We start from the raw sequence: 12466 nt of genomic DNA on the forward strand, positions 1-12466 counted from the left end.
GAATTTATCAGTACAATGACGTTGCCGAAGTAACCTTTTGGTAGTGGAGGATTGAATCTAGGCCTACCATCAACGGCAAAGAGAAGCATTGTTTACTGGTCAGATAGCATGTTAAGTGCCTTGCTCCGAGCCCTCCACATGAATGCTGAAAGAGCTTCAAAAGTAGTACATTTCTCAAGAACCTCATCTTCCATAGCGTTTTCTTTAGTTTTTCAAGCTTCTCAGGATCCAAACAGAAAGATCTATACAACATTTCATCTTTGTAGAGATCAACTGTAACACCCTTAACCCGTATCCGACGTCGGAACAGGGTTACAGAGCATTACCTGACTTATGACTTAAACAATCATACATTTCATAATCAATTATCATTCAAATCAAAATCCATTCAAATACATTCATACAGTCCCTGTTACAAACCCTCGAGGCCCCAAATAAACATTAAAACTGGTTCGAGACTACATCGAGTATTCAAGAAAATTTTAGAAAAAACATTGAAAATTTTCAAAGTGCATGGGACACACGCCCGTGTAGCTAGGCTGTGTGTCTCACACGGCCAAGAGACACGCCCGTGTCTTAGGCCGTGTGGGCAATCGAAAAGAGATCACATGGCCATGTTCCAGCTCGTGTCTGACCCCGTGTAACTCACTGACTTGGGTTACACAGCCAGACCACATGCTTGTGGGCCAGGCCGTGTACCCTTCAAAATGGCCTCACACGCCTGTGTGCTAGGCCGTGTGTCAGGCCGTGTAAAAACTGGAGGGTATACTGACTTGTGTCACACGGCCAAGCCACACGCCCGTGTGCTAGGCCGTGTGAAGCTACTGACTTGCTTTCTAAGGAAATTATAGGGGACACGGGACCGTGTCACTTGGCCGTGTGTCACACACGGCTGAGACACACGCCTATGTGGACAAAAATAGGTCATTTTCCAAGCCATATTTCTCACCCAAATTGATGTCAACCTATACACATCAAAATACATAAAACCATGGTATAAATAGACACTCAAGTCCAACCAATATCAAGTTTATAACTTGTATATTCACACCATAACATGATATCCATAAACACATTCATTTGACCACTTTAAAACATACCAAACATACTTCAAAGGTTACCTAAATGGTCAATTACATATATGAGACATTGTGCCTAAAACTTAGCATACATAATCATCTCCATTTCAACCAATTAATGCCAAACACAATTTCACAAGTAAGGCATTCATAAAGCAACCGTACACCACATATTAAAGGGTCATTTGAATATATATACATATCAAAATATGTGACCACATTACAAGCCATCTCAAATGACCAAAACACAACAAGACATATAGGCCACATTAGCCAAAGCACCTATACATGCCATTTAACCAAAATATACAAAGTCCAAAATACCAAAATGAGAGTTTAATAGTGCGACACGATCTCCGACAACTTCCAAACTGAGCGAGCTTTCGAATCACTATAAAACACGAAAATTAAAACAAAGTAAGCAATTAAGCTTAGTAAGTTCGTATGGCTAATAAATACAACTTACCACTCATCCACAATTTAGATAACTATAATTAAAACATAGGTAAATTTCAATTAGCCCAAAGCCTAATACATAATCACAATCATGTTAGTCATGTATGAATACATCAACTATGAATTATTTTTCGTATCTCACACAAATACCTGTACTGGTTCGTATAAACTCTTATAACCTCGTATCATCATTTGTGCCCGTTGAACCATTTGGAATACTATCGGATACTAGGGTATCTCACACACTAAGTGTCAATACGTGGTCAAAACCACCTTTATCTCATATCTCATATAGATGCTCACTCTCGAGCCATCACTGGGTCTGCTCACATAAGCTGTCAATCAAGACGTGGCTACACGGTGCTGCTCACACAAGCTGTAAAGTAACCGCAACACATGCCGAAAACTCAGCCACTGGTAAGACGTACGAGACCAACACCCAAAACACGGTAACCCCTAATGACATGTTATTTGTATCCTATCTATTCCTAAGGTTCAATAGGATCCATACATTGCCGATACCTTGTCGAGAATTTCCATGGTGTCGTATCATCACAATTATATCAATTAAGCATTTAAACACATAATTTAATGCTTATTAAACATATGAACTTACCTCAATTTTACACGGAAACAATCGACCGATTAATCCACTACTTTATTTTTGCCTTGATCTAATTTCGAATGTGGCTTTTCTTGATCTATATAATCAAATTTAACTAATTTAATATTTATCCTATTCAATTCAATCAAATTTCATGTTATGAAAAAATTACCATTTTACCCCTAAACATTTGACCTTTTTACAATTTAGTCCCTAAGCTCGTAAAAAATGAAATTCATGAAATTTCACTACATCCAAGCCTAGCCAAAAATTATATATGCTCATATCAGCCCATATATTCCATAAATTCACACATTTATCACAAAATTTTCATATTCCTCAATTTAACCCTAATTAACAATTTCATCAAAACTCACTTAACAAAAGTTGTTTATTTAACAACAAGAGTTTATTTTCTTCCATCAAACTTCGAGAAAAACTATATGATCTCATGTAAAAACCCTATACTTTCAATCATATTGCAATTAAGTCCCCTATTTAGCTAGATTAAGCTACAACGATTCCGAAAATATAAAAATCAACGAAAACGGGATGAAATAGCACTTACATGCAAAGAAAAAGCTTGAGCAAAAATTTCTTCCCTTCTCCTATGGTGAATTCGGCTATGGCATAAAACATAGAAGAAGATGATAAATTTTTTGTTTTTCTTTTATCTATTTTTATCATTAATTGCATTTTTATCATTTTACCCTTACCTAACTTTAAAAATTACTCAATTACCAAGCCATGCACATCAACTAACTCATTTAATGGTCTAATTACCATATAAGGACCTCCACTTTAAAGTTCTATAGCTATTTAACACCTTTAGCTAATAGAACACAACTTTCGCACTTTATGCAATTTAGTCCTTTTTCACAAATTGAGCATACAAACGGTAAAATTTTTTAACAAAATTTTTATACCACCATATTATCATGCTATATACCACAAAATAATATTAAAATAAATTTTTCAACTTCGTATTTGTGGTCCCGAAACCACTATTCCATTTCACTGAAAACGGGCCGTTACATCAACAGTACTAGACTTGTCATCTATCTTAGTAAATTCCTGATGTGCTCTATCTTAGGTGAGCTTTGAGCTTTCAGTTAGTGGCAAACCTCGGGCTACTTCTCCCCATGAGTTAACAAATTTCATTGCACCAATGCCATCAAACATGCAATGGTTCATGCACAGGCCCAGGACAAATCCTCCGCATTGGAACTTGGTCACCTGGAAACAAAGTTTAACATTCAGCTATTCGAGTTGATAAATAAATGCTTGTGCTTATCATGCAAAGAAGTGAATTTCACATATTGAAAATTATTCAATGGTGAAGTTTGAAATACCTGTGCCACTAGAGGTGGCATCTCTAGTATGTTTTTTGCACCAGGAATGTCATAAACCAACTTCCCAAGAGTCTTGAGGATCAGGCTTTGTTATGTCTCCAATCTCCTCCATCTAACAGTTCGCTTCAGCTATGAAAAACACAGCCCCTTCCCCGGTGCAGTCCACAATTAGGTTACCCTCGGAGCTGATCGTCAGCCTCCAGACAAGAGGGTAATAATGAACAGGTACTTTACTTATTGCATCCTTGATCATCTTATCGGCATTTTCATTTTCATTCTCGTTTGACATAAAGCAATATATGGTGCTAACAACCACTGCAATGTTTTGGTCAAAATTAGAAAGAAAGTAAAAGCCCTTTTCTGTCACTTCAGCAGGACAAACCAGGGGTGGGTCTCCTTGAGTCACACTTAGCTGAGACACTTCCTCATTGGACTTCTCCATTATAGCTGAACATTCAATTGCACCCTGATCCATAATCACAAATGAGATGATATATATGTATAAATAATGTAGCCTAAGAAACAAAACTAACTAGAACATTTGGTCCATATCTAATGCGTTTAAATGCAGAGTTGATTGATTCTGAGGAAACAAACCATGTGAAAAAGATGGTGAGGTCTCAGTGCAGGGAATTGCAGTAGCCAAAACTTGGTAGATGTGAATCACAAATTTGTAATGATAGGATCAGGCTTGATAGATATATAAGGGAAGCTTAAGACCCTGAGTCACAATTTTGGTTTAACTTTGTTTAAGGAAATGAAAATTATATGAGAGGGGGCAAGTGGCTATGTTTCATTGGAGTTAGCTAATGCTGAAAATAAAGGAGGATTGATATTTTCAAAATTTGAGTTTCTTGAACCGAAGATCTTGAATTTGGTCCATATGGGTTGGGGTAGGCCACTAGTGGCTGACTGGGTTTTGGTTTGCTTCCCACTATGGTGCTTTGTCTCTTAATATTTTGGTATCCCAACTTGGTTTTCTTATGAAACTGGTTTATCTGGTATTAGGTTGCCTGTTAATTCACCCTCGATGAATGGCAATATATTTCTTGCCTTTTACCTACTTTTGAAATAAGAATGACATCACTTCAACCAAGTAGCCATTATTTCTTACTCTCACCATATTTCTGCAGATATCGGATGATGCTGATGAGCTGTCATACTTGTTTTAGTACAATTGGTTTTTTATCAAATAAAGAGAAGGGGCAAAAAATAATGTAAGGTGAAACATTCTGCAAAAAAAGTGATTAATAAAATAATCATTTCTAATCTTAGCCAATGAAATTGTTTAGAAAATAAAAGGTTGCTTAAAATATACATCTTCATGATGGATTAGTTATAGCTTAACTGAAACAAAATTTTCCAAATGAAAAAGATGGTGAATTTTGTTGGATAGGCAATTTTTTAATGGATACAGGTAGCTAGTCATTTTTATCATTTTTGTTGGGGATCAAGCTAAAAGAAATAAAATCATTATTGCAATAAAGTCTTGAGTTTGAATTTTATAGATAAAAAAACAGTGCTACAATTCAATGTGATTATCGAGAATCTTACACCCAAAAAGTAGGATAAATTACACTCAAGGTCACTAAACTATTATTAAGTTTATATTTTAGTCACTCAATTATTCAAAAGTTTTCATTTTAAGTTACTAAACTATACAAGTTTTTATTTAAATCACTGGGTTATTTTTTTTTTAAAAGTCCGACTAACGAGCTCCAAGTAATGATCAGTACAGTAGATCAATACCCATTAACAAATAGAATATACCTTAAATCCAAATTGATTTGATAGTCATTGTTAGAGATCGGAGAAAAAAGTTGTTTAACTTTTGGTTCACAAATTTGTAACATTTAAATTTGTTTCATAAAAAAAAATTGAACTACAAAAAAGGAGAATAAAAACTTTTGATTGATACAGGTAGTGTGATCAAAAAGCACCATACAGCAGGGGACTTAAAATAAAACTTTTCAAATAATTTAATAACTATTTTGTAACTTTTAAAATTGAGTGATAAAAATAAAACTTGCTAAATTTTAGCAAGTACCCAAGAAAGTAAGCGTTGTTTCTAGAAACCCATAAGTAGGGATGTAGCAATCAAATCCTGCTTAGAGAAAAAGAAAATCATTAGATCAACGAGAAATCCTAAACTTTAAAGAAAAAAGGGCAATGACACATGGCAACAACACTTTAATCCTAGGGAAAAATTGGTGCACAGCTGCTCCAAAGCAAATATATACATATCATTTTAAATGAAAAAAGAGAAAGGGGGCGGGGGATCATATCATTGAAATGAATCATTATCACCCTCAAAATCATATGAAAATATTGGTCCTTAATGTATAAGAATTTCCTGTCACAGTATGTTATGGGTATATATTGACAAGTTGATTTATTTTCAAATAAGTGGGCACAATAGAGTACAGTTCAATGGCTCATACCTCTAGAAAATAAAACATCATGAGCGTAACTTCTATAAGAGTACACATCAAAACCAAAATTTGTGGTCTGGTAAATGTATATATGTAGCTCCTACAAGGAAGCTTTTTTTTTTTCTCTTTCTGATAGTAGTAACATAAGAGGGAATCACTCAACAGGCTCCTTGGTCCGAGAGGCAAATAGATGGTAGGATACGATATAACCAAGTCAACCGACATGAGACAGCTTGCCCTGGACAGCCTTGTGTGTGTTTTCTTGGCTAATAAATGCATGCAATCACAGGGTGAAGACACTGAACATCCAACAAGAATTGCAAACTGATGTTAGAAGTCAAGCCGGGCCACACTTGCTTAGACAGGCAACTCCCTCTTCCAAATAATCTTCCCTGCTGATCCAAAACTCAGGTGCATCCTGCAACATTGAAATATTATTTCCATGAATTCCGAATTGTCATCAGATATTATACTACTTCATGCTCAAACCAAGCTTTTGAAACATTGTTTTTTCTTTCTTTTTTGTGCTTTTGGCTCTGCACATGAGAATGAATTTGCATGTGCATGTCCATGCATGAGCAAGAAGTGCACCTTCATAATCCCGGCAAGTACAGCTCCACCAAGATACACCATATGCTTTCTTCGTGGTGGATCCTCAATCCTCAGTCGCAGTTTCTATTTAGAAGCAGGAAAAAACAATTTAAAGACGAGCATCATATTTTGTTTTAGCCACTGTATCCAGCTCAAATGATTATTTGACTTGCTCAATCAATGAAATTAAAAAAAATTCAAAAAGAGGTATTTTAGAAACAGAAGATGGAGCAGTTTCTGTTTTAGGTTTTATCAGCAACAAAGGTTACCTTCAACCCATCCTTATTTCCCTTTAGAACCACATCAAGATATCGATCTAGGATTTCCCTCTCCAGCCTGAATCAATAGAAAATCGTCACAAAATCATACTAGAGAATGTAGCTAGGAGAATGATGGAACCAGGCTTAAAGAAGATAGTGGAATTCATCGCATGCAATTTCAGAAGTATCTTAGAATATGTTTCGTTATACAAGTAAAGCATATTACCGACTAGGTAATCCAGGGTACATGGTGCTCCCTCCACTTAAAACTATATGCTGGTAGAGCTGTAAAATATAAAGCCAATGACAAGTTAGATTTACACAAATAAAATCCCAACACTAAGAACATATACATATATCATAGCCCAAGGTTCCGATTTTCCTTTCCTTGGAAGGGTGGGTATCAATAATTCAAGGATTTACCCAACGGCATGGATTTATTAACTGTTTATTATCAACGATGATCCATTTGGAGTCTGTAGTCCTGACCTCTAAATTTGAGACTTTGTGGGTACATGCTAACAAAAATGCAGGAGATTCCATTTTAAATGGGATTAGAAAGAGTGCTAGAGAATAACTTTTCTTTCAAGTGAAAAGTGGAGGTTTTCAATGCCTGGGAATATTGCTTTGGGAAGTTGTATCCTCCATTAGGCAAGCAGGTTATACAAAGATAATAAAAGAGAAAACTCCTTGAAGAAAATGATAACTAATATAAACTGAAGGGAAATAGAGGCATGAAGAAATGCTGCATAATGACTTAAAAGGAGGATAATAAGAAACTTCATTAAAATTCATATATAGTAACAGATTTACAACATAAAGTGTCAGCACTTTGTTAGATTAATTCTAGATAGTAGAAACTACATTCCTAGAAATAATTTAGTACCATCATGCGGTTGTCGATGTCCATCTCCTGAATGCAGCGGAAAACCATGTCAGCCATTCCATCACCTTCAACATCAATAAGTTCCTACAGAAGGAAAACTTTTTCTTACTTTGACAAATATTAAGACTAAATGATATCAGTTCTACCAAAACAATTTGTAAGAACTCAAACCCCAGTCTAATCTATCTAAAACTACAGAGAATAACTGAACAGCCAACAGATCTGGCACACCAATTCAAAAACTACATTAAGATTGCAAGTACCAATTCACATTGTAACAATCAAATCCATCCAGATAATCCCAGTAAATAGGTAGCACAGGAAAATATTAGTACACAAAGTCAATAACAACAGAGAGAACTACAGTCTTACCGGAGTGAAAAGAGCCTCAGGAGCCTGGAACCTTTCAGTGCCTACTTTAATAACTCTTCCATCTGGCAGCTGTTTCAAACAAAAATTTTCAGTTTTCTAGATGCAACATTTTTGAGTAAAATCATAAAAGATAACCAATGGATAACATGTCAAACAAATGAGAAAAAAATGTTTAGGTTCCCGATGAAGTTTCCTGCATATGAGTTACAAATCAAGTACTTTTGGCAGACAAGGGAAATGAAAAATTTACCAAAAGTACTTACAGTATAATTCTTAACAAGGATGGTGGTCTCAAGTCCCAGTTGATATTCCCTTTTGTAATCATAACTGCAAGTAAATACAAGTAATGTGACATTGGATTACATAAATAATTACATAAAATTGGAAAACAAAAGAAGATGCTTGTTCACCTTATATAGCAGAGTTTCTCTTTGATTTCCCTGACAGTCTCAAAATCAGCAGTTCTATTCATTGCATACCTACAGAAAGACACCCAAAAGATCATTTGATGATCAATAGAATTGGAAGTCTTATGATCTGACAAGTTTTTTGTCACAAAAATTGGTCCTCACCCCCTACGAGAGAGTAAATCAACAAGATAGGATGTTATGTGCCGACCCGCTACATTCATCCGTTTAGTGAGATGCGGAAATGAAAAGCCATCAACAACAGGAACCTGAGACAAAAAGCCAAAGTAATTATTCTCAAGACTTCACCTGCAGTACTCCTACAGTAGCACCCCTACTATATATTGCAACTTCTCCTAAAACTAATGGTAAAGGGTTGTCGAACAGTTTACCACATGAGTGACACCATCACCAGAGTCGATAACTAATCCAGTTAGCAGCCCTGTAACAATTCACAGTAATGATAAATCATATGCAAAAAAAAAAAGATAAAGCAGACAGTACAAAAAATAAACATTAATGGTTTTGAACAAAGATTCTTGCATTTCACAGTACAAGATTACTATATTCTTGGTAACAGGCTATAACAGCTTCCATTGTTTTCAAAGGCAGTAGCTGAACCCCATGGCAAGTTGTGACTATTATACAAGCGGGCACACACACACACACAAATATATATAACAAAAACTAAACCTTCAATAATTTCTGTAGGCACCTTGAGCATACAAAGTTAAAACAGCCTGGATCTGAATGAAGACACCAGCAAAGTTGTATTTTTCAAACATGGTCTCAACCTGCAATCTCAAATCGAACCCAACTCATCAGATCCTAAAGTTAAAAGTTCTTGAAAATTTCAATCAATCAGTAAACAAATAAATCAGACTTCAAACCATTTTTTCACGGTTTTTTGATGGATTAAGAGGTGGGTCAGTAAGTAATATCTTGCATTCACTTGGATTAATCTGCTTAGGAACAACATAAAACATAATTAAGACCAGTAAAATAAATTTAAAGAAAAAAATGAATGATCAAACAACAAAAATTAAGGAAAGAAGACCTTTAGTTCATTGTAAAAGGCATGATCCCAAATATTGTACATATCATCCCAATTCTGCACAATTCCATTGTTAACCGGATATGATATATCCAATTGATGTCTCAAATCAGCACATGCTTCTCCAACAACAATATCCTAACCAAAGCTCAAATTATGAAAATGAAGATAAGAAAAACAGTAAATTAAAATTATCAAGATCTTAGAAATGCAAAACTTAGAAACAAGGAAAAGAAAAAAGTAAAATTATAAGAGAATGGTTATAGGACCTTCAACTCCTGTTCCACGAGAGATTCCTCGTATCTTAACATAGGTCTCCCGACCACGCACGGAAACACCGATGTGGGAAAGTTTTCTCCGGCGAACCCACATTTTACGTACTGCAATCGAATATTAAATAGATCTAGTTAAGTAAACAAAATGAAATGAAATAAACAAATTGAAAAGGAGCTGTGTAAGGACTAAAATTTAGCTTAAAGTGGGCAATCAGTAATTTATGAGAGAGAGAGAGAGAGAGAGTAAAATGAAAATTACGCCGGTGCCGTTGTCGCAAACAACGACGTTGCGGTTATCCATAGAGAAAAAAGATCGTCGACTGATTGGGCTTCACTGCATTTACATCTATCTATCAACCTATCACTTTGGTACAAGTTTGAAGCAGAAGACGGTAAGGGGTGGATGCCAAAGAAATCCGGTGGGTGTTCATTTCCCGGATTTCACATTTATTTCCAAATTAGTTTATTTAAAAAAATTAAAAATAAGTTTAAAATATGCCATAAGTCCCTATACTCATTGAAGATTTGAAATTTAGTACTTATATTTTTATTTCTAGGAATTTAGTCCCTGTACTTTAAAGATTTTAATATTCAAGTTCAATTGTTAACATTATTTTTTTTTTCTTCAATTCAATTTCATTACAACATCAATTTTTCTTTTTTAGTTATATGGCTACTAAATGAGTTTTTATTTTTATTTTAAAATGTCACGCCAGCAAATTTAACAAAAAATTTAATAATGTTAATAATTGAATCTGAATTTTGAAATATGCAAAATAGATAAACTAAATTCCTAAAAGTAAAAGTGTATGGACTAAATTTTAAATTTTTAAAGAGTAACAAAATCCATAGCATATTTTAACCTAAAAATAATATAAAAGTAACTTTTTTTTAAATAAAAAAGAAAAGAAAAGAAAAACGAAAAGGGTTTAATTCATTAAGACTCCGTCAATAATATAATATAACTATATTGGAATCGGTTTAAGGTAGTCGGTACCACATTAATGAGCGTACCATTTTTCTACTAAAATTAATATGTATTGGAATCAGTTTGTTTTGGTGTACCATTTTGAATTTATCAATATTTTTAAAAAATATGTGTATAAAAATATTTACAAATATCAAATCAGTGGCATTAAATAAATTTCAGATAGAATATATTTATGTATCGGCCGATGCCAGGGGCTGGCAGGGGTCCCGGCCCCTTTAAAATAGAATTTTTTTTATTTAAGCCCTTTAAAATTTTAAATTAGTAAATGTAAAATTACACTTTGTCTCCTTAAAAATGATAAAAATTTGTTTTAATCTTTTAAAAATTATAAAGATATATGCTATTAAAATGGTGAAATTGCATTTTTACTATCGTAAAAATTAAAATTTAATTTCGGCCCCCTAAAAATTTTTTCTGGCTTTGCCCCTGGCTAATGCACAATGTTTCAGTAAAAACTTTTATTATTTACCAGCATAATGGTAAAAAGTTAAACTTTTTATTTTTTTTTATATTACTTATGCTTCACATAGTGAAATTTGAACATGTTTAATAAAATTTACAAATGTAATTTTATTTATTAAAAATTATTTTATTTAATAAATTATGATTCATATATATTTTTTATATAAAATTTAAATATTTTATTAAAATGATATTTTGATTAAAATTTATTATTTATTATTTCACTTAGGAATAGAACTAATTTTATTGCAAAATGAGACAAAAAGCTTCTATAGAGAATTAATTTATTGGAGAGTATACTTCTTGTTTTATAGTTGTTGTTATAGATGAAAAATAAAGTTGTTATGGAGTGTAAAAATAAAACATGAAAAATTAGTTACACAACAAACTTGATTGCTATAATGAAATGTTGTTATAAAGGGTGATTGTTATATAGAGGGTTAACTGCACTTCAATTTTTTTATAATTTTGTATCACAACTTTTACAATGTCACTTATTAGCCCAAATACTTTATTTTGATTAAAATGTTGATGTAGCTTTTAAGGGTTGTTAAAACTAGTAAAATTATTTGTTAAATTCAAGTCCATTCAATGTCATTTTTTTGTTACATAGCAACCAAGTGAGTATTTTTTTTTAATTTCAAAAACTCACCAGTGAATTTAACAGAAGAATTTAAGGTGTTAACAATTAGATCTTAATATTTAAATTTGAAAAATAGAATGTAAGAAAAATACAAAAACTTTTTAAATTGCATGAATTTCATTTTCCGAGCTTAGAGACGAAATCATCATTAATTAAAAATATAGAGGCAAAATGGTAATTTTACCTAAGATGTGACTTGTATTGAATTGAATGTAAATTGTATTAAATTGATGTTAAATTTACTCGTATAGATCCGGATAGATCAAAAAACGGAGTTAGATCATGGAAAAGAAAAAGTATCGAATTAGTAGTTTACAAGTCACAAACAATTGTCGAGGTAAATTCGTATAACTTAATTGTGTATATTTATATGCTTATATTGAGTGTTGAATATGTAAATTGTGTAAATGTCATATATGTGTATGTAATTGATCTCATAACTGAAAATCCCTGATAAATAAATAAGTCCCGTTTGGATAATGAGATTCGATGGATACAGGGTTCTGTTTCCCGAAATGGTAGTGCTCCTGCACATGTTGCGGACATACCGAGCGTCCCGTTACAAGCCCTCTCAAGCTTCTCGTTATAGTGTTCTTAGGAGT

General features: G+C 33.5%; 1 protein-coding gene and 1 long non-coding RNA gene across 2 annotated transcripts; both read right to left on the bottom strand.

Annotated features, from left to right (window-relative positions):
• Positions 1 to 3106: 3106 nt before the first annotated feature.
• On the bottom strand, positions 3107 to 4715 carry LOC107935818 (uncharacterized). Its single transcript, XR_005916498.1, has 3 exons — positions 4089 to 4715; positions 3492 to 3957; positions 3107 to 3375 (listed from the first exon to the last, which is right to left on the bottom strand). It is a non-coding gene; the product is annotated as an uncharacterized lncRNA (long non-coding RNA).
• Positions 4716 to 5857: 1142 nt separating this feature from the next.
• On the bottom strand, positions 5858 to 10280 carry LOC107935851 (actin-related protein 2). The gene is made up of 15 exons (XM_016868476.2): positions 10028 to 10280; positions 9763 to 9873; positions 9497 to 9631; positions 9330 to 9401; positions 9155 to 9233; positions 8832 to 8881; positions 8605 to 8708; positions 8443 to 8511; positions 8296 to 8359; positions 8033 to 8101; positions 7661 to 7744; positions 7001 to 7059; positions 6784 to 6850; positions 6515 to 6598; positions 5858 to 6341 (listed from the first exon to the last, which is right to left on the bottom strand). Exons 1-15 carry the CDS (start codon positions 10067 to 10069, stop codon positions 6261 to 6263), a joined length of 1170 nt encoding a protein of 389 aa, XP_016723965.1. The 5' UTR covers positions 10070 to 10280; the 3' UTR covers positions 5858 to 6260.
• Positions 10281 to 12466: the final 2186 nt, after the last annotated feature.

This window comes from Gossypium hirsutum, chromosome D07 (genome assembly GCF_007990345.1).
Source record: "Gossypium hirsutum isolate 1008001.06 chromosome D07, Gossypium_hirsutum_v2.1, whole genome shotgun sequence".
NCBI classification, from domain to species: Eukaryota; Viridiplantae; Streptophyta; class Magnoliopsida; order Malvales; family Malvaceae; genus Gossypium; species Gossypium hirsutum.